Source organism: Chinchilla lanigera, unplaced genomic scaffold (assembly GCF_000276665.1).
Source record: "Chinchilla lanigera isolate Chin_1 unplaced genomic scaffold, ChiLan1.0 scaffold00021, whole genome shotgun sequence".
Classification (NCBI taxonomy): Eukaryota; Metazoa; Chordata; class Mammalia; order Rodentia; family Chinchillidae; genus Chinchilla; species Chinchilla lanigera.
This window is the reverse complement of record NW_004955422.1, coordinates 23,745,488-23,766,754: the sequence shown is the minus strand read 5'-3', so window position 1 is coordinate 23,766,754 and position 21,267 is coordinate 23,745,488. Positions and strand designations below refer to the sequence as shown.

The 21,267-nt window shown below is 40.5% G+C and overlaps 1 protein-coding gene across 2 annotated transcripts in view; it reads right to left on the bottom strand.

Moving 5' to 3' along the window:
* The window catches only part of LOC102013622 (zinc finger protein 782-like), a 17,313-nt gene extending 4,208 nt beyond the window's left edge, over positions 1-13,105 (bottom strand). The window contains exons 1-3 of one of the 2 annotated variants that reach the window (XM_013513988.1): positions 12,335-13,105; positions 11,199-11,330; positions 9,873-9,999 (exon numbers count right to left, since the gene is read on the bottom strand). In XM_013513988.1, coding sequence (XP_013369442.1) covers positions 9,873-9,999; positions 11,199-11,237 — 166 coding nt within the window. In that variant the 5' untranslated portion in view covers positions 11,238-11,330; positions 12,335-13,105. The remainder of the gene's footprint in view (positions 1-9,872; positions 10,000-11,198; positions 11,331-12,334) is intronic. The other variant, XM_013513989.1, reaches the window with a different exon arrangement.
* Positions 13,106-21,267: the final 8,162 nt, after the last annotated feature.

Sequence of the window (21,267 nt, the reverse complement as noted above, 5' to 3'; positions counted from 1 at the left end):
AAAAACCAAAAAAAAAAAAAAAAAAAAAAAAAAAAAAAAAACAAAGGATATAAAGGAAAAGGACAATTAACAGTGGACTTGACTTACAAGATTAGAGATCCTAGAAACAGAAAAATCAGTGAATGTCATGAAGACAACAAAGATTTAACAAGAACAAAATCAAAGAACTAAAGCTTTCAGTGGATTTATCTGAACAGGGTTTGTATTACAGGGTAACTCTAAAACTAATAATTCTTTTTCTTTGTGGTATTAATTGTTATAGATTAAACCTAGGCCTTCAGCTCCATGGTTTGGTTGGTTTTATTGTTCTGTTTGATAGTTAAATCCCTAAATTGTCCAGGCTGGACTCAAACTCATGAATCCCCTGCCTCAACCTAACAGAGTACTAAAATTACAAGTGTACACCATCCCACCAGACTTAGTCTACATTCTGACTGTGAAATAGATTGCAATGGCAGTGCCAGGTGTGATGGTGCATGGCTATAATCCAGCACCTGGGAGGCTGAGGCAAGAGTATCACTGTGGGTCTGAGGCCAGCCTGGGCTACAAAGTTAGTTCAAAACCCACCTGAACTGCACAGTGAAACCATCTCTCAAACAGCCAAAAAAAGACTGCAGTGCTAGGATACTCATTAATCTACACAATGCAGATTGCAACTACTTTTTTTCATCTGTGCATCAATTAAAAAAGTGTATGAAGGCATAAATTTCCTCATATTGAAACAGTGCTTTAACTTGCTCTGTAGTATCATCACAGAACACATTTATAATTGAATATAAACATGATGAGAATTAGTAATTTTCCCAGCAAGCTTGGATTCACTTTTTACTCTGCCTCTGGTGCCTTCCTTTAGTAATGACTCTTGACTTTTCTTCTTCCAAGTCTCATACTTTCAATTTTCCAAAAACCAGTCTTATCCCTATTTCTGTGTTTAATTCTGTTTTTTTGTTTTTTGTTTTTCGTTTTTTTGAGACAGGGTCTCACCATGTACTTCAGGCTGGCTTTGAACTCACTTTGTAGCCCAGGCTGGCCTCGAACTCACAATGATCCTCCTGCCTCAACCTCCTGAGGGCTAGGATTACAGGCGTGCGCCACTATGCCCAGCTTGCTTTCAGTCTACTTTGTAACCACACTTTCTTTTCCACTCTTGAGAATCTTACAAGTCATGTTTCCAGCTGGCCCTAGAAACATTACAAACATTTTACCAATTCAGAAGTATAAAAGGACCCCTGAAGTCCCTTTAGTGCTCCCTGTTTATAATGTGATAGTCTTAAATATTTCCTCTACAATACACTGAGAACTCCATCAGGAAGTGTTAATGATTTTTCTTTCAACCATTAAACAAAAACGAGAAACTCAAAATGAAAATCAAGTCCTTTGGGTTTACTTACATTTTTTTGCTCTTTTCATTGTTCTTCCTTCTTTCCTAATACGCCACAATTCCTTTTATGTTTTTCTTTCTCTTCAAAGACATTCCTTGAAGCCATTCCTTCAGACTATGTACACTACTAATAAATTCTTACCTTTTCTTCATCTGATATTTAGTTTCCCTTTTACTTGTAAAGTATGTGGTTGTAGCCTGGCGTGGTGGTGGCGTATGCCTGTAATGCCAGCACTCAGGAAGCCGAAACAGGAGGATTGTTGTGAGTTGGAGACCAGCCTGGGCTACAAAGTGAGCTCAAGGCCAGCCTGAACTGCACAGCAAGACCCCGTGTCAAAAAGACCAAAAAACAAAAACATATTAAAAAATATAAAAATAAAGTATGTGGTTGTGTTGACAGTTTTCTTTGAGCATTGGAGAAATGTGACCTCTTATGGTTTCTCATGAGAAATCCACTGTCAATTCAAAATTGTATTTCCCCTAAAAGATACTGTTTCTTGTGGCTTTTAAGAGTGTATTCTTGGGGCTGGGGATTTAGCTCAGCGGCAAAGCGCCTGCCTGGCAAGCGCAAGGTCATGAGTTCAGTTCCCGGTACCGGAGAAAAACCAAAAAAAAAAAAAGAGTGTATTCTTTATTTTTAGTCATCGAAAGTTTGTAAACTGTCCTTCTCAACATGGATTTTTCTGAGTGTACCCTTTAGTGCTCCCCAACCACTTTGGCACCAAGGACAAGTTGGAGATTGGGGTGTGGATGATGGTTTTCAGATAAGCACATTACATTTATTGTGCCCTTTATTCCTATTATTACATTGTGTTCTTTATTAGTATTACTTTTACATTATACTGTCCTAAGTTTACAATAGGGTTCACACTCCTGTGAGAATTCAATGGGAAGCAGCAGTACAGACAGATGAAGCTTCACTCAGCTGCCTGTCCCTTACCTCCTGCTGTGCAATGTGTTCCTAACAATCCATGGTACCAGTCCATGGCACCAGTGGACCCCTGCTGTAAGGAGTTTGCTAACTTCCAGCATCTGTGATGTCATATCTTTTGTCAAATTTGGAGAATTTCCACCATTATTTCTTTAAATTATTTTTCAGCCTTTTTTGTAAGTCTCCAGTAACACAGATGTTAGAGATTTTTGTTGTAGTTCATGGGCAGACATTGCATGTTGCAATTTTTTCCCCTCTTTTTGTAATGCTGGAGATGGATCCAAGGACCTCACAAAAGCTAGGCAAGGGCTACATCCCTAATCCTTTCATTTATCTTTCTAATAAGTCTACTTTTTTTCTTCTACAGCCTGGGTCATTTCTTCTCTCTTACCTCCTATTTTTTCCTATCTTCTCTCCATTGTGTTACTATGCACATTCCCTGATTTTTTTTCTAAAGTGAAAATTTATTTTAAAACAGTTTTAGAGTCACAGAAAAGAGGCAATTTGAGAAAGGTGAATCCTTATATATCTTGCATTCCATTTTCCTTACTGTTCAAACTTTATACTATTGTGGCAGAATTGTTAAACTAATAACATAATATCGACACATTATTAAATATAGTCCCTATTTCTGGCAGATCTCCTTTTTTGTTAACCTAATGGTTTCTTCCTGTTTTGTAAGTCTATCCATGATTTCACACTAATTGTCATCATGTATCCTCCAGGGTATAAGTGATGTGCTTTGTTTTTTAAGAGCATTAAGAGTTTATTTATTTGTCTTTTTGAGACAGGGTCTTATGCAGTTCAGGCTAGCCTTGAGCTCATTTTGTAGCCCAGGCTGGTCTGGAACTCACAACAATCCTCCTGCCTCGCCTCCCAGAGTGCTGGTACTACAGGCGTGCACCATCATGCCAGGCAAAAGCATTACGAGTTTAAAGGACATTGTAGACCAGCCTTCAATCTGGCATTGTTGGATGTTTCTGGCATAGCTAAAACAGGCGTTGTGCTTCTTTCTAGGTGTTCCCCCAGAGCCTTGTGTGCTCACAGGTGGGGTTTTTTGGAGGCTGTTAAATCTAGGGTGTGTGATACTGGGATTGAGTGTGTGGTATTAAATTAGTCCATTGATTTAGCATAGTTCTGGGCATGGTTAATGGGAAGGCCCGCCCTGGGTGAGTGACACCAATCAACGGACTTTTATCCTTGATGGAATATGAGGAAAAGAAAAAAGGCAGGTTTCCTACTCACTGCTTTCTGACTGCTTGCTGCATCATGACTACTCTGCCATGGGCTGTTTCTCCTCTGTGATGCCCCTTGGCCATGGGGCCCTGCCTTGGAGCCAGCTGACTATGGCCTGAAACCTCTATGAACTATGAGGTGAAATAAACCTATTCTGCTTTAACTTGTAGATGTTTCAAGTACTGTGTTGGAGAGAAGTAGTGATAGTACGCATCTTTGTTTTGTTCCTAACTTTAGACAGAAAGCTTTCAGTATTCCTAAAAGCTTTTATATTTATATTTTATATCTGAGCTTCCTCTGATTTTCTAATGTGAAGAATGACTGCAATAAGCTGCCTTCTTCGGACTGCTTTCACTGTGTTCCACTGGCTCTGGTGTACTGTACTGGCCTTGGCACTTGATTCCAGAAACTGCTTAATTTCTTCTGTGATCTTTTGGGTGTTTCAGGTTGTACTATTAAATTTCCAGATGTTTCTGAATTTCTATGGTTTCTTCTATGTTTGGTTTCTTAGTTTCAATGCATGACAGTATGACAGTGAACAATGGGTGATGTCAGTATTTACATTTAAAGAGGTTTTCTAGACTAGAAAGTGATCTATTTGGAGGAAGTTCTGTGGGCTGTAAAGAAGAATGTACGTTTTGGTGTAGTAGGGTAGAACAATCTTTAGACACCTATTCAGCCCATTTCTTCCAAAGTGTGGTTCAGCTTTGATATTTCTTTATTAAGCTTTTATTTAGGTGATCATCTCTTTGTGAAAGTGAGCTACTGAGGTCATCCACTATGATTGTGCTGGTGTTTATTTGACCTCTTATGCAAAGAAGTATTTGTTCCATGCAAATAGGTCCTCCAATTATGTATCTATAACTATCTATAGATATCTATCTATAGATAGATACAGATATATAGATATATAAATATATATTTAAATCTTTTTTTAAACAAGTGATGTTTCTGCCTTTTGGAATATTCCCCTAACTAGCACATAGGAACCTTGTCTCTTCTGATCAATTCTAGTTAAAGTTTATGGTGAGAGTAAAACTGCTACCTCCACTTGATCTATCCTTTGATTTTTAGTTTATGAATCTCATTTTGGATTAGATGGAGTTTCTTGAATGTAATATACTGTTGGACTGGGCAAGAATTTGTCTATAAGACCACAAACAAAAAGGCAACAAATGCAAGTTGGGTGTGGTGGCACACACCTGTAATCCCAACAATCTGACACGCTGAGACAGGAAGATTGTAAGTTCAAGCCAGGCTGGTCAAATAATGACTTAGCAAGTCCCTCTCTGAAAATAAAAAAAAAAAAATTTAATGTCTGGGGATGTAGTTCAGCACAAAGGCTCAAAATATTAGTCCATGGTTGGCTGACTCCAAAGCACATATGAGACATCAAAGCAACATGGCAGAGGAAAAGGTACTCAACCTATGGCAGCTGGGAAGAAGAGACAGAAGATAGGCACCAGGAACAAGAACAAAGCCATCCAAGTCACAACACAAGTATGACCTAACAGCATATTGAGCTGCTAAATTCATCAATGGGTGAATCCACTGATGAATATAGCACCCCTTGATCCAGTCAACTTCCAAACACATGAAAGTTTTGATATCTAAAGTGAAACAGAATCCCTATTTCTGCATGACACAGAAAACAAAAGCCCTAAGAGATTAAGTCAAGTCATATTGTCTGGCATTTGTTGATATTACTCTGATTCAAGAAGCAGCTATGCCCTTCTTTTTTTCACCTGAACAGATGAACAGATAAAGACAGTGTGGTTTACAGATATAATAGCTTATAATTAAGCCATAAAAAGAGGAAGTTGCACCATTCCCAACAACATAGAAGGACTTGGAGAACAGTATGCTAAGTGAAATGAGCCATGTCATGTGTAAAAAGAAAAATAGTACATGCTCTCACATATATAAGGAATCTAAAAAAAGTCATCCTCACAGAATTTGAGACAATAGTGATTTCCAAAAGCTGGAGAAGGGGTAGAAGGGAATGGGGAAAGACTGGTCAACAGGGAAATTTTCAATTAGACAGGAGGAGTAAATTCTAGAGTTCTACAGGACAACAGAGTGACTACAGTCAGTAATACTGTTCCAGGTCTCTGGGAGGTAGAGGCAGGAAGACTGCAAATTTGAGCCCAGCTGGCGAAATTTAGAAAGACCCTATTTTAAGTTTAAAAGCATATATAGAAAAGGGCTGGTGATGTACTTGAGTAGTCCCTGGATCCAATCCCCACTACTGCTCCAAAAAAAAAAAAAAATTATATGCTTCAAAATAAATAGGAGAGAGGGCTTCCAGGAAGATGGCCCGGTATAAACAGCAGCAAAGCAGCCTCTCCGAGATTTGAAATCAAGACATTGGAATATAACAACTTGGGGAAGAAAAGGATGGAGGTGGACCCTTGGAACCCAAGAAGGACCTGAAGGGAGAACTGGAGCCCACAGGTAAAGTGAAGAGACAGACCTGAATGCAGAGAAAGGTGGCAAGCTGTATTGTTTCCCTGACTCCTATCTCACAGCTTGAGAGAAGAGGCTCAAATCTACAGGGATACAGTTACGCCGGGTGACTGCAAAGACTGCCAAGGAGAAATTAACCAGTAGAATGAAGCATTGGATGGTGTGAGCTACAATACTTGGTGAGTGACTCAAGTACAAGCAACTGAACCTGGGACAGAGGGCAGCTGTGGTTTGGCTTCAACTCAGGGCTCCCAGTGACTGGGTGAGGCACAACCATAAGAGACATCCAAGGTCAGGAAGCTGAGATCAAGCTGGGAAAACACACCTAGTGTGCTGTAAACTGAGCAACTCAGGCCCCAACCTCACAACCAGAAGCCAGGGTCAACTTCTATGGAATTGAAAGCACCAGAATCAGCACCCTGCCCTACTCCTACTGCAGGCTTGCACAGATCATACAGCATGGATCTGGGCTCTATGTACCTTTATCTACCAGTGGCAGCAGAGACATGCCCTGAATTGGACATTACCACAAAAGTGTAGACCTCAAAAGATAACCACAGGCTTGAAATGAGAGGAATCTTTTCTTTTTTATTTTTTCCCGTGCTTTGCTTTTTTGCCCTTTTTTCATGTTTGTCTTTGTTTTTTCATGAGTGTAAACACTGGTTTTAGTTTTGTTTGTTTAGTTCTTATTTTTGCTGTTTTTTCTTCCTTTCCTTATTGTCTTCTTCACCAGTTTCCCAAAGTTTATGTAATCTTCTTTTGTCCTTTCACCTTGCTTCCAATCTTTTTATCTCCTTTCATTTTCCCTTATCCCTTTTAAATCTTCTCCCCTGAAGGTAAAATTAGTTTATTGGGAGGATATTTACTATGTACAATTTTCTGATTTGTTTTAGATTTTGTAAAATAATTACAAATCTTGTATCTGTGGTAAAAGGTGGCAAATAAACAGTTACCACACTTTCTCATTTTGTAGACTCGTCTTCATAGTACTGTTATTACTGATTATACTACTTTAGCCAAGAGGACACAGTTGTGCTAGGTTGTTCTTCCTTGCAATCCAATACCAAGATTTTCTGGGAGATCATAAACAGTTCCATAGTCTAGTACCAAAGAACGGGGTGCTAGACCAAATAGGCAACAACCTCTCATACTTCATAAACTAAAGAGGCAGGATCTTCAGAAAGACTCAAAAGCCAAAAGCCAGATATACCTAGAAGACATGTCTGAAAAGTAGTCATTTTCTGAGGAGGTCTTGATACTAGTAACAAAGCTACCTACCATAAGCAATTTACAAACATCAATACAGAAAACAAATTTTAAAAACAAGAAAACACAGAGGCAAGATGCAACCCCTGACCCAAGGCAAATCTAGGGGGCATTGAGGTGGAAGAAATCAAAAGCCATCCAGCTGAACTTTCTGAAATGGTAGCAGTGGAAGTAACAATACACATGAATGACTCTCTAAAAAAAAATATATCAGAAGTAATTTCACAGATAACTAAAGAGATGATGACCATAATGCAAGATATGTTTAATGAATCTAGAGTAGTTACAGCCAAAAAATAAAAAAAGGAAAGTGATGGAAACCATGAAGGCCCAACATAGGAAAGAACTGGATTCCATGAAACAAATGGAAACAGATATCCAGGGGATTTAAAATTCTATTCAAAGTACACGTATCAGAATCAACCAGTGTGAGGACAGAACATCAGACGTAGAAGACAGGTCTGCGGTTTGTAATCATCAAATGAAAGAATATTTAAAAATAGCAAAGAACTGTGAAAAATCAATTCAATAGTTGTTAGATGATGCAAAGAAAAATGATATAAGATTGACCAGACTCAATGAAAACTCAGAAGATAGTACAAAGGACATAAAAAACCTGTTTACAGAAGAAATGGTAGAAAACTTCCCAAGCATGGGAAAAGAATTTAACATACAGTAGGTGAGGCATTCAGAACTCCAATTAGCCATCATCAGAAAAACACTATATAAGGCATGCAATAGTTAAGATTCCAGAAATTCAACACAAGACTAGAATATTAAAAGCAGTTAGAGAAAACAAACAGATCACCTATAAAGGAAAGCCCATCAGAATCACAGCAGACTTCTCAACACAAATCCTTAATTCAAGGGAAGTTTGGAATACTTCAAGCCCTAAAAGAAAACAACCTCCAACCCAGACTGTTATACCTTGCAAAATTATCTTTTAAAATTTGATAATTAAGACATTTTCATGATTAAAGAACACCTGCAGAAATTCATGACCACAAAACCAATACTCCAAAAAGTTCTAAAGGATATTCTAGAAAAAAAACAATGCTGACAAAATTCCAGGAATCCAAACAGAATGAATCTATGAGGCAAGGCAAGCAATTAACAAAGGGGAAAGAAAGGGAACCAACAACAGGAAAATAATATGACAACGATAAGTCAATACATATCAGTGATAACTATCAATGTAAATGGTCTCAATTCACCAATAAAAAGAAACAGATTGGCAAAATAACTAGGAGTTTTGAGTATTTCACCTTGACAGCTAATCACCTTGATATGCCCATCACAAATTTATATACACAGCATATGAAATATCACAGTGTGTTCCATAACTTTGTAAAATTATTACCTGTCGTTTAAAACAAAGATTTTTCAAGTGTATTAAAAAAAATTAAACACATTTTCCTCTTAAAAACACAAGCCTAAAGTGTATGACAAAAAAGTATGCAAAACACACATATAAGATCGGAACATCAACTCAGTAATACAAAACCCAAAAAACTATAAATAAAACATGATCTAAAGATATGGTCAAATCTCCTGTATGATTTCTATTTTTTTGTATACGACACTGCATCTGGGAGTTTCACACTGAGGTATATCCCCAGTCTTCTGACATTGTACTTTATTTCTGTATTTTGACACAGGGTCTCACAAAATCAAGTTTTCCAGGTGGGCTTGAACTTGTAATCCTATTACCTCAGCCTCATACTGCTAGTGTGCTAGGTTTACAGGTATGCACCACAATACCTGACCACTAGAGATTGATTAATGGCTAAAAAAAAATACATTACGAGATTCAACACCATCAGTAAAGAAATGCAAACTAAAACAGAACAGAAGACAGTCAAAATGTTTACAAATAATAACTACTGAATGTTGGTGACCAAAGAGCAGTAAGAACTCACAATGTTTATGAGCAAGAAAAGAAGCACTGACTTCTGAAAAAGATTTGCCAGTTTCTGGTTTTACATATAAAGTGACCAGAAGACCTGCCAAGTCCACTCCTAGGTATTTATATTAAAAAAATGAAAACAGATGTTAACACAAGATTTGTATATGAAGATTCATAAGTTTATTTTTGATAGCCTCAAACTGTAAAAACCAACATTTATCAGCTGACAAAGGATAACAAATTGTGGTCAAATACACACAAAGGAATAATCAACATAAAAATATAAACTACTTTATACAAACTCATAAATGAGTCTCAAAAGTGGCATTCTAAGTGAAAGAAACAGACAAAAAGAGAATATAGTTTACAATTCCATCTGTATGAAATTTGAACAAATGCAAAATTATTGGAACAGAAAGGAGATCAGTGGGTAGCAGGAGAGGACTCACTGGAAAGTCTTCAAAGAATCTTTTCAGGGGTGACAGAAATATTCCAAATCTTGATTTTGATGATTGTAATCAAGGCTATATATTTCCTAAAACTTGCTGATTACAAGTATAACACTGAAAGGTGCTCAATTTTAATTTCAGTTAAACATACCTCGACAAAAGTGAACAATATTAAAACAGCAAAAAAGAAACAACAGAATTGTACTGTGGAGGAGTCATGTGCTCAGGTCTGCTCACCCACAGAGACGAGGTGGCTGTAGATCTCCAGCATCACCTCTTTGTACAGGGTCCTCTGGGCAGGGCCCATGTGCTGCCACTCCTCCTGGCTGAGCTCCACAGTCACGTCCTCCAATGACACTGACACCTGTAATACATATTTCTCATCAATCTGATGGTTCAGTATGAGAGACAGGAAAATATTTTGGGAAGCTGACTCTATGTTCACTGCTAGGAGATTAATATAAAACAATTAATTAATTAATATAAAACAATTCTGTTTTATATTTTGGGGAAACAACTCAAAGAAATATTATTTTGACACTCTAATTTACTTAATGTTATACATGTGCACTATCACTCAACATTCTGAAGTAGTTTAATGCCTTCTTTTATGAGGTAGAATTATTTCTAACAGAATTCCTGTATACATTTCCCATATACCACTGAGTTCTACTAAGTAGTCTGTAAAGCTCATACCCCAGCCCAGAGATCACTGCTGGGTTAACAAGGAATAATTACTTTACAGAAGTAGAGTGGGAAGGGCCCAACGAAGAATCAAAACCCAGGAATCATGAAGGATGGAACACAGCTAAAATTTGGCAACACAAAAAGCCAATGTCTTTATGGCAAAAAGTAAGAAGAAAAAACCCTAAAAAATGGTATAATGTATCTGACAGAGAAAAGCTACAAAAATATACTGGATAAGATATTCAAAAGATCTACACATTAATATGGGGAGCATGAGATAAACAATTCAATCAAAAAATATATACACCACAAAACACACACACGCACACACGCACACATACACACGCTCACACACATTGTAATTCCAGTTAAGCAGGAGGCTGAAGCAGGAGGATCACAACTTTGAAGCCAGCCTGGCCAACTTATCAAGCCTCTCTCTCCAAATGAAAATATAAAAGGCTGGGGTTGTAGCTCATTGGTACAGCATCCCTGGGTTCAATCCCAGTACCACAAAGGGAAAAAAAAAAAAAAGAATAATTGTTTTAAGACTTATTCTTTGAACTATCCTCTCTCATCTCAAACTCCTACAGATGGCCCAACTAAACAGATATAGTGTGTTCATGAATTGTAAGACCCAGTTTGATCAAAATGTTATTCTCCCCAAATTCATCTAAACTCTACAGTAGACTCAACAGATTCAGGACAGTCAAAATCAAAATCTCAGTGAGCTTTTTCAAAATACATAAGCTGATTTTTTAAAACTTTCTGTATAAAGAACCAAATGATTTATGCTACCTAGAACAATTTTAAATGACAAACACAGTTGAAAGACTCATGCTACCAGATTTCAAGACTTTCTATAAATATGGAACTCACCAAATCATCACCAGTGAATGGAATCCAAAACAGACCCATACATACACAGTTAATTAATGCCCATAGTAGTGCCGAGGTAATTCAGGGGAAAAAGTACACTGCTTTCCACAAATGGTGCTGACAGATGGGTGTCTAAGGCAGAAAGCACAAAAATGGCAAGGGTATGTTCATCTATTCCAACATTTAGAGAACTCCATCAGCAATAACTGAGGAGGTCCTCAGACTAAAATTCTAGACTGAACTGGAACATATTTGGTCTAGTATAAATCAGCAAGGTTTATACTAAAATAAAATGTAAAAGCTGATTAAAAACAGAACTACTGCTATAGCAGAGAGAATAAATCCTTTGAAAGTCTAAGAGAATACTACTGAAAAACTTGCGAAAGCTCATTTTAAAATATAAATAAAAATGAATGATTTTCTATGAAAATGCAGTGATGAAAAATCTACTTAGAAAATACAAATCTAGTATAGGATTGATAACTGATTAATACACTGGTTCAGTCATCAAAATCTTCACATAAAAGTCTTTATGAGGTCCAAGTTCATACATAAATTTCACAAAATGTGTATACTGCACAACAAAATATTCTCATTTATTGAAAATTATTAGAAAAGAAGCATAAAATTGCTCACTTCTTTTATAAGAATATAAGCATGATAACAATACGACAGGGAAACAAGAAAGTATAGTGTATTCCAAATTGAGGCTACAGAAAATGAACCCCAAAGAATTAGCAACAAGCCTTAGCAAAGTATGTACGAAGCAATTTTGCACACTTATTAGCAAGTAGGGTCTATGCAGCAATTCAGAGTAATATTAGAAAATTCAGTATATTATTTATAATGTATAAAGAAACCAGCATAGCTTTCTCCAGTAGAGGCACAAAAACAATTCAGTATTTCAATGGACATTCATGGCCAACATGAAACCTAAGCAAACTGATAACCAGAAGGCACCTACTTTAACAGTACTTTCGATGTCGCGCTAACAACACACCTCAGAGATCATGGTAAAACTGTATTCTTCAAAATTGAGTTGATGTACTGTATTTCGAGTTCCTCTTTTTCCATTTAATGCAAGGACTCCTCTAAACTTCCTAAACCCCTGGAAGTGGGGCATAAAGAGAACTCACCTGAGTTGTGTTCATGTTCTGCAGCTCTCAGAAGAGATAAACAAATTGCAGGACCAGCCGGGACAGAAGCAGGACTGCTTCAGATCTGCCTGCCTCACAGCTCCTAGATACACTTTCTCAAATCTTACCAGCCTACAGCTAAAGGAACAGAGCCCTTCAGGCCTTGGGAGGGCCTGCAAAGGGTCGGGTACCGGAGGCATTAGCTGCCTCTATGCAACCCCCGTTCCCTTCTTCCGGCTTTTAGCTCCTGCCGCCAGCGGGCTGGCCCTCGGTCCCCAACCCAGACCCGAGCCCAACAAGGCCGGGAGGGAGACCCGCGGCCCTGCACGTCCCGAAGGCTTAGGCAGGACCCGCCGGGAGCTCGCGGGATGGGACACCTCCGCCCGCAGTCACCCACACGGAGGTGCAGAAAGACTCCAAGAGCGCTCCGCTCCCGCCCTCTCTAACGCTGGCCCACGACTTTCCGAACCAACCGGAAGGTCCGAACGACTTCGCAGGGCTGGAGACGCCGAAAGAAGCGCGCCCCACAGCTGCACATGCGCAGAAAAAGCCAGCGGAGCTACGCCCTGCGCTCTAAAAATCAGTGGGAGCCCAAACTACACTTCCCATGAGTCTCCACGGGCTGGGCGTTCTCATTGGGGGCCGGGGGGCGGAGTCTGCTGGCCGGGTTTCCAGTGGCTGAACACTGAATGAGGCCCCGCTCAGTGTAAAATAGCCTTAGACTGAGTACTGATGAAAATAACATTTTCTACGTAAACCTTTTGGAAATGGGGGAACCTGAATGTGGAATGAGAATACTAAAATATACATTGAGAATATTAAGAAAATTACTGTATTTCTGTGAAGTGAAAAAAATGAAGTCGTATGGGAACGTTGACTAGTTTCAAAATATTTGAAATATTTGTTTGCAAATATATAAATTTACTTTATACTTTTATAAATTTTCAACCTGGAACATGAACACAGTCACTCACCTAACCTGCAATCTCCAGAGCCTGGCATGGGAGTTCTAAGGCAGGTTGGTCCGGGTCCTGCAAGTGTACACAGAGCTGTACGTAGAAAAAACCGTTGGTTTTTATACGGTCAGATTGTTCTTGCTGAATTCTCACAACACATGGGGATTTCGACACATTTTAATGTTAAATATCTTGATTTCCTTGCTTATAATGTCACTGGCTCGTGCAGGTCCTCGCTTCAGGGACTATGGAAATTAAAACTGAGGCATTCGGCAGAACTTAGAGGAAAAAGCTATGGCTAAGTTATAAAGGATTTTGTCCAAAGCCACTTAGCCTACCCCTCGTGTGAAGGCTCCTACTTATAAACGAGGATAGGAGGATAGTCAAACGGGAAAAGATCTGAATCTCTGTTAGAATGTTTTGTGTTGCATTCTATCCATGAGAACTAAAATTATATGTGTGTGTATCTCTATCTTCTATCTATCTCTCTATAGTCCCTTTGTAGGGTACTCACCTATTTATTTTCTGTGGACTTCATGATCAAAGAGCAACCACCACAGATCTATTCAGGCCACACAAAAGATGACCACACTTCATGATATAGGAGGTAAGGTGTGGCAAAGCTGTCTTGGAAAATAAGCAGGACCTGTCAGTTACAAGATCCCAGGAAGGCAACAAATAATTCCCAGGACACTACATATAGAACTTCTCATGGTTCCCACAAGAGTGGGATGCATATAGAGATACAGGCACCACAAGGACCCTGCTATTGGGACTCCTCCCAGTATTGGGCCTCCTCACTCTTCTAAATGCAGAGTACACTTTTATTTTCATTTTTATCCTTTCCTCTCTTTGTTTAGCCCAAGTTCACCCTGCAGAGTCAGTTTTTCACCTTACCCCTTCACCTCTTATTTTTCAAATAAATTTTTGGTGCCATTTTTTGGCTTGTCTCATCTAATCCTTTGTTTGAGGCAAGAAGGACCTGGAATAAGTTTAAATAGTGAGCCATTTCTAAAGGAACAACCTAACAACAATCAGAAATACACAGGGAGTATTTTTTTAAAGGTTCATCCGGATCGCATTGGAGAAACATTTATTTCATTGATACGCATGGACTGCTTCTGAGTACACAGTGGGTATACATACATCAATCAACTTGGCCCTATCCAAAATATTCTATCCTTCTTGGTCTAATAGCCTAAGAATATATCTTCATATATGTCATATATTTTCTGTGTATGTGCAAGGTAAACCGGTACTGAGCAAGACCTTGAGTTCATGTTTTGTTTTACAGTTTAAAACTACAACTTTCCCATTGGGAATAGGTGGGATTATTTTATTCCTACTGTGGAGCCACTCACAGTGGTTGCACAGAGCATTCCAGAGGAGAGTCAGCCTCCCCTTTCAGGCGTGATATTAGGATCACTTTTTAGGAGAGAGAGACAGAGACAGAGACACCAACCCCAAGCTTCATACAGTTTTAGACAGGGCTTTTTCAGAGGCAGCTGAATCTAGAGTTTGTGATTGTGTAGTGCAATGCTGAGATTAAGGGTGAGATTGCTAGATCAGTACACTGACTGGATTGGCACTGCCCTAATTCCAGCAGTCTGGATAAAATAAAAGGGACCCAAAAAAGGCTCATTTCCCCTTTTTACTCTAGCTGCTTTTGCCATCTGCCTCTGCCCCACCCACCATGAACTGTTGCCACTCTGCCATGTGTCACCCTTCCTGGGAGCCAGCAGATTATGGACTGAAACCTCTACAGACTGTAAGATAAATAAACCTTTCCTTCCTTAACTTTGGGTGTTGGGTATTTTGTCACAGTAATGACAGAAAAATAACTTAGACAACTTCTGCACAGAAAAGAAATAATAGAGTGAGGATTAGAAGAAAATATTTGCAACCATGCCCGTGAAGAGGTGTGAGGAAACAAAATATGTAAAGATCTCAGACAACTCAGTAGCAAGAAAATTCAATTTAAAAATTGGCAAAGTACATGGCAGTACTGGAAACTGAATCTAGGTCCTTCACACTGGCCACATCTCCAGGCCTTTTTATTTTTTATTTTGAAACAGAGTCTCACTAAATCACTAAGTTGCCAGGCTTGGATCATACTTGCCATCCTCCTGCCTCAGCCTCCCAGACTTGGGGAGTTATGCACTAGCACACATGAATCTCAGTTCCAAGAAGGTACTAATAAAATTTACAGAATATGTGAAATAAATATATTCAAAGAATATCATGTTTAAGGTAAGGTCTCTCCAATAAACTGTGGAACCTGAAGAGATTATACTTGATCTTTTCACAAGAACCCATCCTAATGTAAAGTTCAATTGAGCCAGGTGTGGTGGCACACGCTTGTAATCCCAGCATTCGGGAGGCTGAGGTAGGAGGATCGTTGTGAGTTGAGACCAGCCTGGGCTACAAAGTGAGCTCAAGGCCAGCCTGAACTGCATAGCGAGACCCTGTCTCAAAAGCACAAGTAAATAGATAAATAAATAAAGTTCAATTGAATTAAAGATAAACAATGCATCTATTTGGTTCAGATTCAAGAGTATTTTGTGGTGAAGTAAGACATGGAGTCTTATGATATAATGTAAAGACATAAAGTTGCCATGCCAGGAAAAAATCATCAGAAAGACTAATAATTATTAAATTATAAAAAGATAGTGGGGTACAACCTCCTACTTGCTTTCCGCAGCAGCTCTACCTTTGATATTCCCAACAGTGCAAGGAGGTTTTCTTTTCTCCATATCTTCACCAACAGCTATTATTTTCTGTTTGTTTTTTTTTTAAATTAAAAGTCATCCTTAAGGATATTCCCAGAATGATGGTACACCCCTGTAATCTCAGCACTTGGAAGGTTAAGGCAGGAGGATCTTTGGGAGTTCAAGGCCAGCCTGGACTACATAGAGAGTTCAAGCCCAGTCTGAACTGCATAGTGAGACCCTGTCTCAAAAACAAAAAACAAAAAAAGAGCCATCCTAATGGATATGAAGTGTTAGCTTATTGTGGGTTTGATTGCATGTCTCTAACAACTAGTGATTATTCATGAGCATCTTTTCTTGAGCTTATCAGTTTTTTATGTATGTTCTTTAGAGAAATGTGTGTTTAAATTTGAGGGGGGTTGAGGCAGGGTCTCACTATGAAGTTCAGACTGATGTTGAACTCACTATTAGTCAAAGCTAAGGAATGTACAGCGATCCTCCTGCCTCCTGCTCCAAGTGCTGAGATTACAAGCATGTGCCACCATGCCTGGCTCGAATTGGGTTGTTTTGTTACTGAGTTTAAATAACATGTATATGTTGAAGCCCCAGCCCTCAATATGATTTCATTTGGAGCAAGGGTTTTTATGAGGTAATTAAGGTTGAATGAGGCTATAAAATGACCAAATGGAACACATGGTGGCACATACCTGTAATCCCAGCATTTGGGAGTAGGAGGCAGGTGAACTGCAAATTCCAGGCAAGCGTGGGCTACACAGGGAGTTCAAGGTCAGTTGGGCCCTGTCCCCAAACATCAAAACAGCAAGAAGAACAGACCTCAGAGAGCACGCTCCCTTTCTGTTCCTCTCTTCCCCTCTTTCCTGTTCCTTGTGTGTGCACAGAGGAAAGACCCCAAGAGGCCACAGTGAGAAGGCAACCTCTGCCAGCCAGGAAGAGTGCTCACCAGAAACTAACCCTGCTATGTTCAGACTAGGACAAAAGCTTCCAATACTGTAAGAGCATAAATTGCTGTTGCCACCCAGTATGTGACATTTTGTTATAATGACCTGAGCAGATTAATGGAACAGAAAAAAATTATGAGAAGTCCATAAATATGGGACTTCTGCTTTCTGAAACACACTGATAAGATGGGAAAAAAAGTCACAGTGAGAGAGAATACCTACAAATCACTTACTGAAAGGAATATTTTATAGCCTAGATATACATACACATATGAAATATATATACATATGTCAAACTCAGTAATAAAAGAAACAATATTTTTAAATGTTAGTGTATACCTTCCAGGGTCTGGGAGCCTTGGAAATATAAGTCCAGGCTGGCAATTTAGTAATTTAGCCAGACTCTTTCTCAAAATAAAAAAAAAGAAGGTCTGTGGATGTAGCCAGTGTGAAGGAGTTGAGTTCATTTTCCACTATGGGGGAAAAAAATTAACAGGCACTTCCCCCAGACAAAAGATGCTCATTATTAAATACTAGGGAAATACAAATTAAAACCAATAAAAAATAACAGTCCAAACCCAATACAAAACCTCAAATTAAAAGCTCAGTATTATTAAATGCAGCTGAAGATGCAGTTACACAGCAATTAGGAAACCCTCACTGCTGGTGGGAATGCATAATACATAGCCACTTTGAAAACCAGCTTGACAGTTTCTGATGATACTAAGTGTACAGTTGCTGTGAGACCCAGAACTTTCACTTACTCCTTGGTATCAACCCAAGATAATAAAGATATTTATCCACACTATAGGGATGAATGTTCACAGATGGAAATAATTCAAATAGTGAATGGATAAATAAGTTGTGGATGTTATGGTTGATACATTGTGTCAGCTCGTATACTTTGTATACATCCTGAGCGTGTGGAAGAGGAGGGCATGGAAATTATGTGAGAGCTACATGCCGCTTAGGTGGGTGTAGCCTGTTTACAATGTAAGGCAGGGAAAGAAGCTGCTTGCCGCCATTCCTCCCTTTTGCTCTGGCTGTTTGCTGTTCGGCTGCCATTCCCCCCTTTGCTCTTGTTGGTTTGCTACCTTCTGCCTCGGAGCCAGCCAAGTATGGACTGAAACCTCCACAAACTGTAAGCTAAATAAACCTTTCCTTCCTTCATTTTGGGCGTTGGGTATTTTGTCTCAGCAACGAGAAAAAAGTAACCAAGACAGTGGATTATCTATACAACAGATCTCTACTTATGAAAAGAAGAACAGTGTGCCGGGGGTGGTGGCACATGCCTGTAATCCCAGCACTCGGGAGGCTGCAGAGACCTTTCATGAAACATCACTGTGGGATCCTGTGAAGACAGGAAACTCAGCATAGCATGACCACTATTACATGATGCGCCCGAGACCACAGGGTGGAGAGCGAAGGCAGGCAGGGGGTTCTCAGGACAGTGGAGACAACAGGACCGCCCTCAGCCTAGCTACCTCATACCCCAGACCTTGCCCGAACATGCTCTGCACTGAGGTGCCCTTTCCTGGCCAGCCTGTCGCTGAGCCTATTTTTCTCAAAGCTGGTGCAAACATTAACCATCACAGACTTGGAGAAAGTAACATCACCAAATTCAGCTCATTGTGGGTGGGAAGATCAAGAACTGCTTTTGGGTATATAGACCTGCTCCTGCCTGGGTTTTTCGGCCTTGCCTCTGAACCTCTGCAGAAAGGTGTAAAGTCAGAAGGGTGTTCTCTTTTCAGGTAAGATTTCAGTTTCCAGAGTGCCCCTGCTTCCTACTTTACAGATCAATGCTGCAAAATGGCGTTCATCTTAGAAGGTGGAACTTGAGCCCAGGCAAGTAATTTTAGGACCACAAACTTGACCCTCTGGAGTTCATTGTATCAGTTGAAAACACATCCTGCCTGTATATGAGGACTAGGTTCCTGCCTGACCCAAGGGATCTGAAAAGATGCCACCAGAATTTCCAGAAAAAACTTGGCACATGTTAAAACCCCACTATATCCGGGTCGTGGTGGCACATGCCTGTATTCCCAGCACTTGGGAGGCTGAGGCAGGAGGATCACTGTGAGTTCGAGGCCAGCCTGAACTATGAGACCTTGTCTCAAAAAAAAAAAAAAAGAAAAAAGATGAAAATCCCATTATATCTCTGTGTATGTAAGGACAGGTCACTCAGGTCAGTGCTGTGAAGGTTAAATACTGGCTGTACTCTGTGTGATATTAGATAGCACCTGAGGCCGGAAACAAGTCACACCTGACCTCAAATCAGAGCTCCCTCACCCTGGCTTGTGACCTGAGCACACCAGTCCACCAATCTGAGCCTTGGCTGTTCCTATTGGTACAGACGGATAAACTGACCTCATAGAGTGGTGTCAGGTATGCAAGTCATCCAATGAAAGAACAAAGTGTTTTCTAAACATAACAGCAGTTGTGTTTTCCTTGGGGCTTAGTAACCTGCACTTGGCTGACCACTGGATGGGTGATGACATGTATAAGTTTCCAAACAAGGCCATGAGGTCATTATCAAAACCTTCCCGTGCATAAGACAACCCGGACTCTCATGAGGGTAGACGGGGTGCGCTTGGATCTCTCTGATCAGAGCGTGGGGTGGCGCGATGACCCAGGCCCATCAGGCCGCATGGCCGCCCCCGTAAAGCAGCTCTCTCTTCCTTGCCAATCTCCTGCCGCCAGGGATGAGCCGCACCTACAGGGACCGCGGGCCAAAACTGTGTCCACCTGCGCTGAGCTCCGCCCCAGGGGCCCGCGGTGGGGGGGCCCTGAACTTCCCGCGCCCGTCCGGCCACAGCCTCGCTCCTCTCTGGAAGCTGCCAGGCGGCAAGGAAACCGCTCCCGAGCCCGGGCCCGGACCCACTCTGGGGCTGGCACCCACGTCCCGCAGAGCCCAGGGCCGGAAGCCGGAGGGCAGAGGCCGTTTGCGAACGCGGCTACCCTGCGCCGCCCCACGCTGGCCCGCGCCCGGGCTTCCCAGAAGCCCCGCACCCCTGGCAGGCGGGGCAGGGCTGGAGAGACCCTGGCTCTCGCCTGCGGTTCCCAGAGCCCCGACAGAGGTCACCCCTAACGGAGCTCACCCGCTGCTGCCCTTGACCTCTCCTGCTAAACACGGTGCGTGGCCACGCCCCCTTGCAAACGCAAAAGCTGCCAAAGACACCGGGAAACAATTTGGGACATTTGAATGTGAACTGGCAATTACAAATATTAAGGAAGAGTATTATGTAATTACTAATTGTTAAATGCAATTATAGCCGGGCATGGTGGCGCACGCCTGTAATCTCAGCACTTAGGAGGCTGAGGCAGGAGGATCGTCGGAGTTAGAGGCCAGCCTGGGCTACATAAGTGAGTTCAAAGCCAGCCTGAACTGCGTAGTGAGACCCTGTCTCAAAAAGACAAAAAAACCCGCAATTATATTAGAGAATATTTACCCTCCCATGAGCACCATATTGAAGCTTTTAGCATGGAATTTGTCTTTGTTAACTCACTTTACAAATTTTCCGACACATTTACAGTATTTACAAGTCAAATGTGATGAAAGGTTTTCTTAAACTTAAGGACCTGCCTTGCAGGGATGTTCATTTTACCATTTTAAACTTTTTTATGTGCTTGAAAATTCTACAATCCCAAAGAAATAAAAGATGTTCCCTCATTTGATGTGCCTCTTAAACTCAGAGCTGCCCCCCGCAAAAAATTATGACTATCTTTTGGTAAAGAGTTGTGAAATGTAAATAAAATACTTAAACATGGAGCACAATAGTAGTATAAAAGAAAAATATTTGTGATCAAAGGTTTATTTCTGGAAAAGGAGAAAACTGTCTCCTCAGTGATCCTTTTCAAAAATATATAAGATATGAAAATACAAGTAAAAAAGAAAGAAAATAGTTACAGAGCATGTTGCGCATCTCCCAGACCTCCCCCTACTTAATCAATACATGAGGATCTTTCCCCCACACACACACCAATTTAGGGACTTGGAGACATAATATTACAGGCCAGGGATATCCATCTTTTTCCTAATTCAGGCTATGAAGCACACATCTGATCAGTATTACTGATTTCTGTCATTTCTCTTTATGTAGTCCAGGCTGACCTCGAACTCTCAGGGATCTTCCTGCCTCAGCCTCCAAAGTGCTGGGATTACAGGCATGCACCACCACACCCAGCGCGTAATTTCTGCTAAAGCCTCAGATCCTGTTTGCTCCCGGAGGAGAAGCGCTGTCTAAGTGCACACGTGTAAAGCATCCTCCGCAGCATTTCCCCTTGGAACGCCGGGCACGAGGTCATCGCGG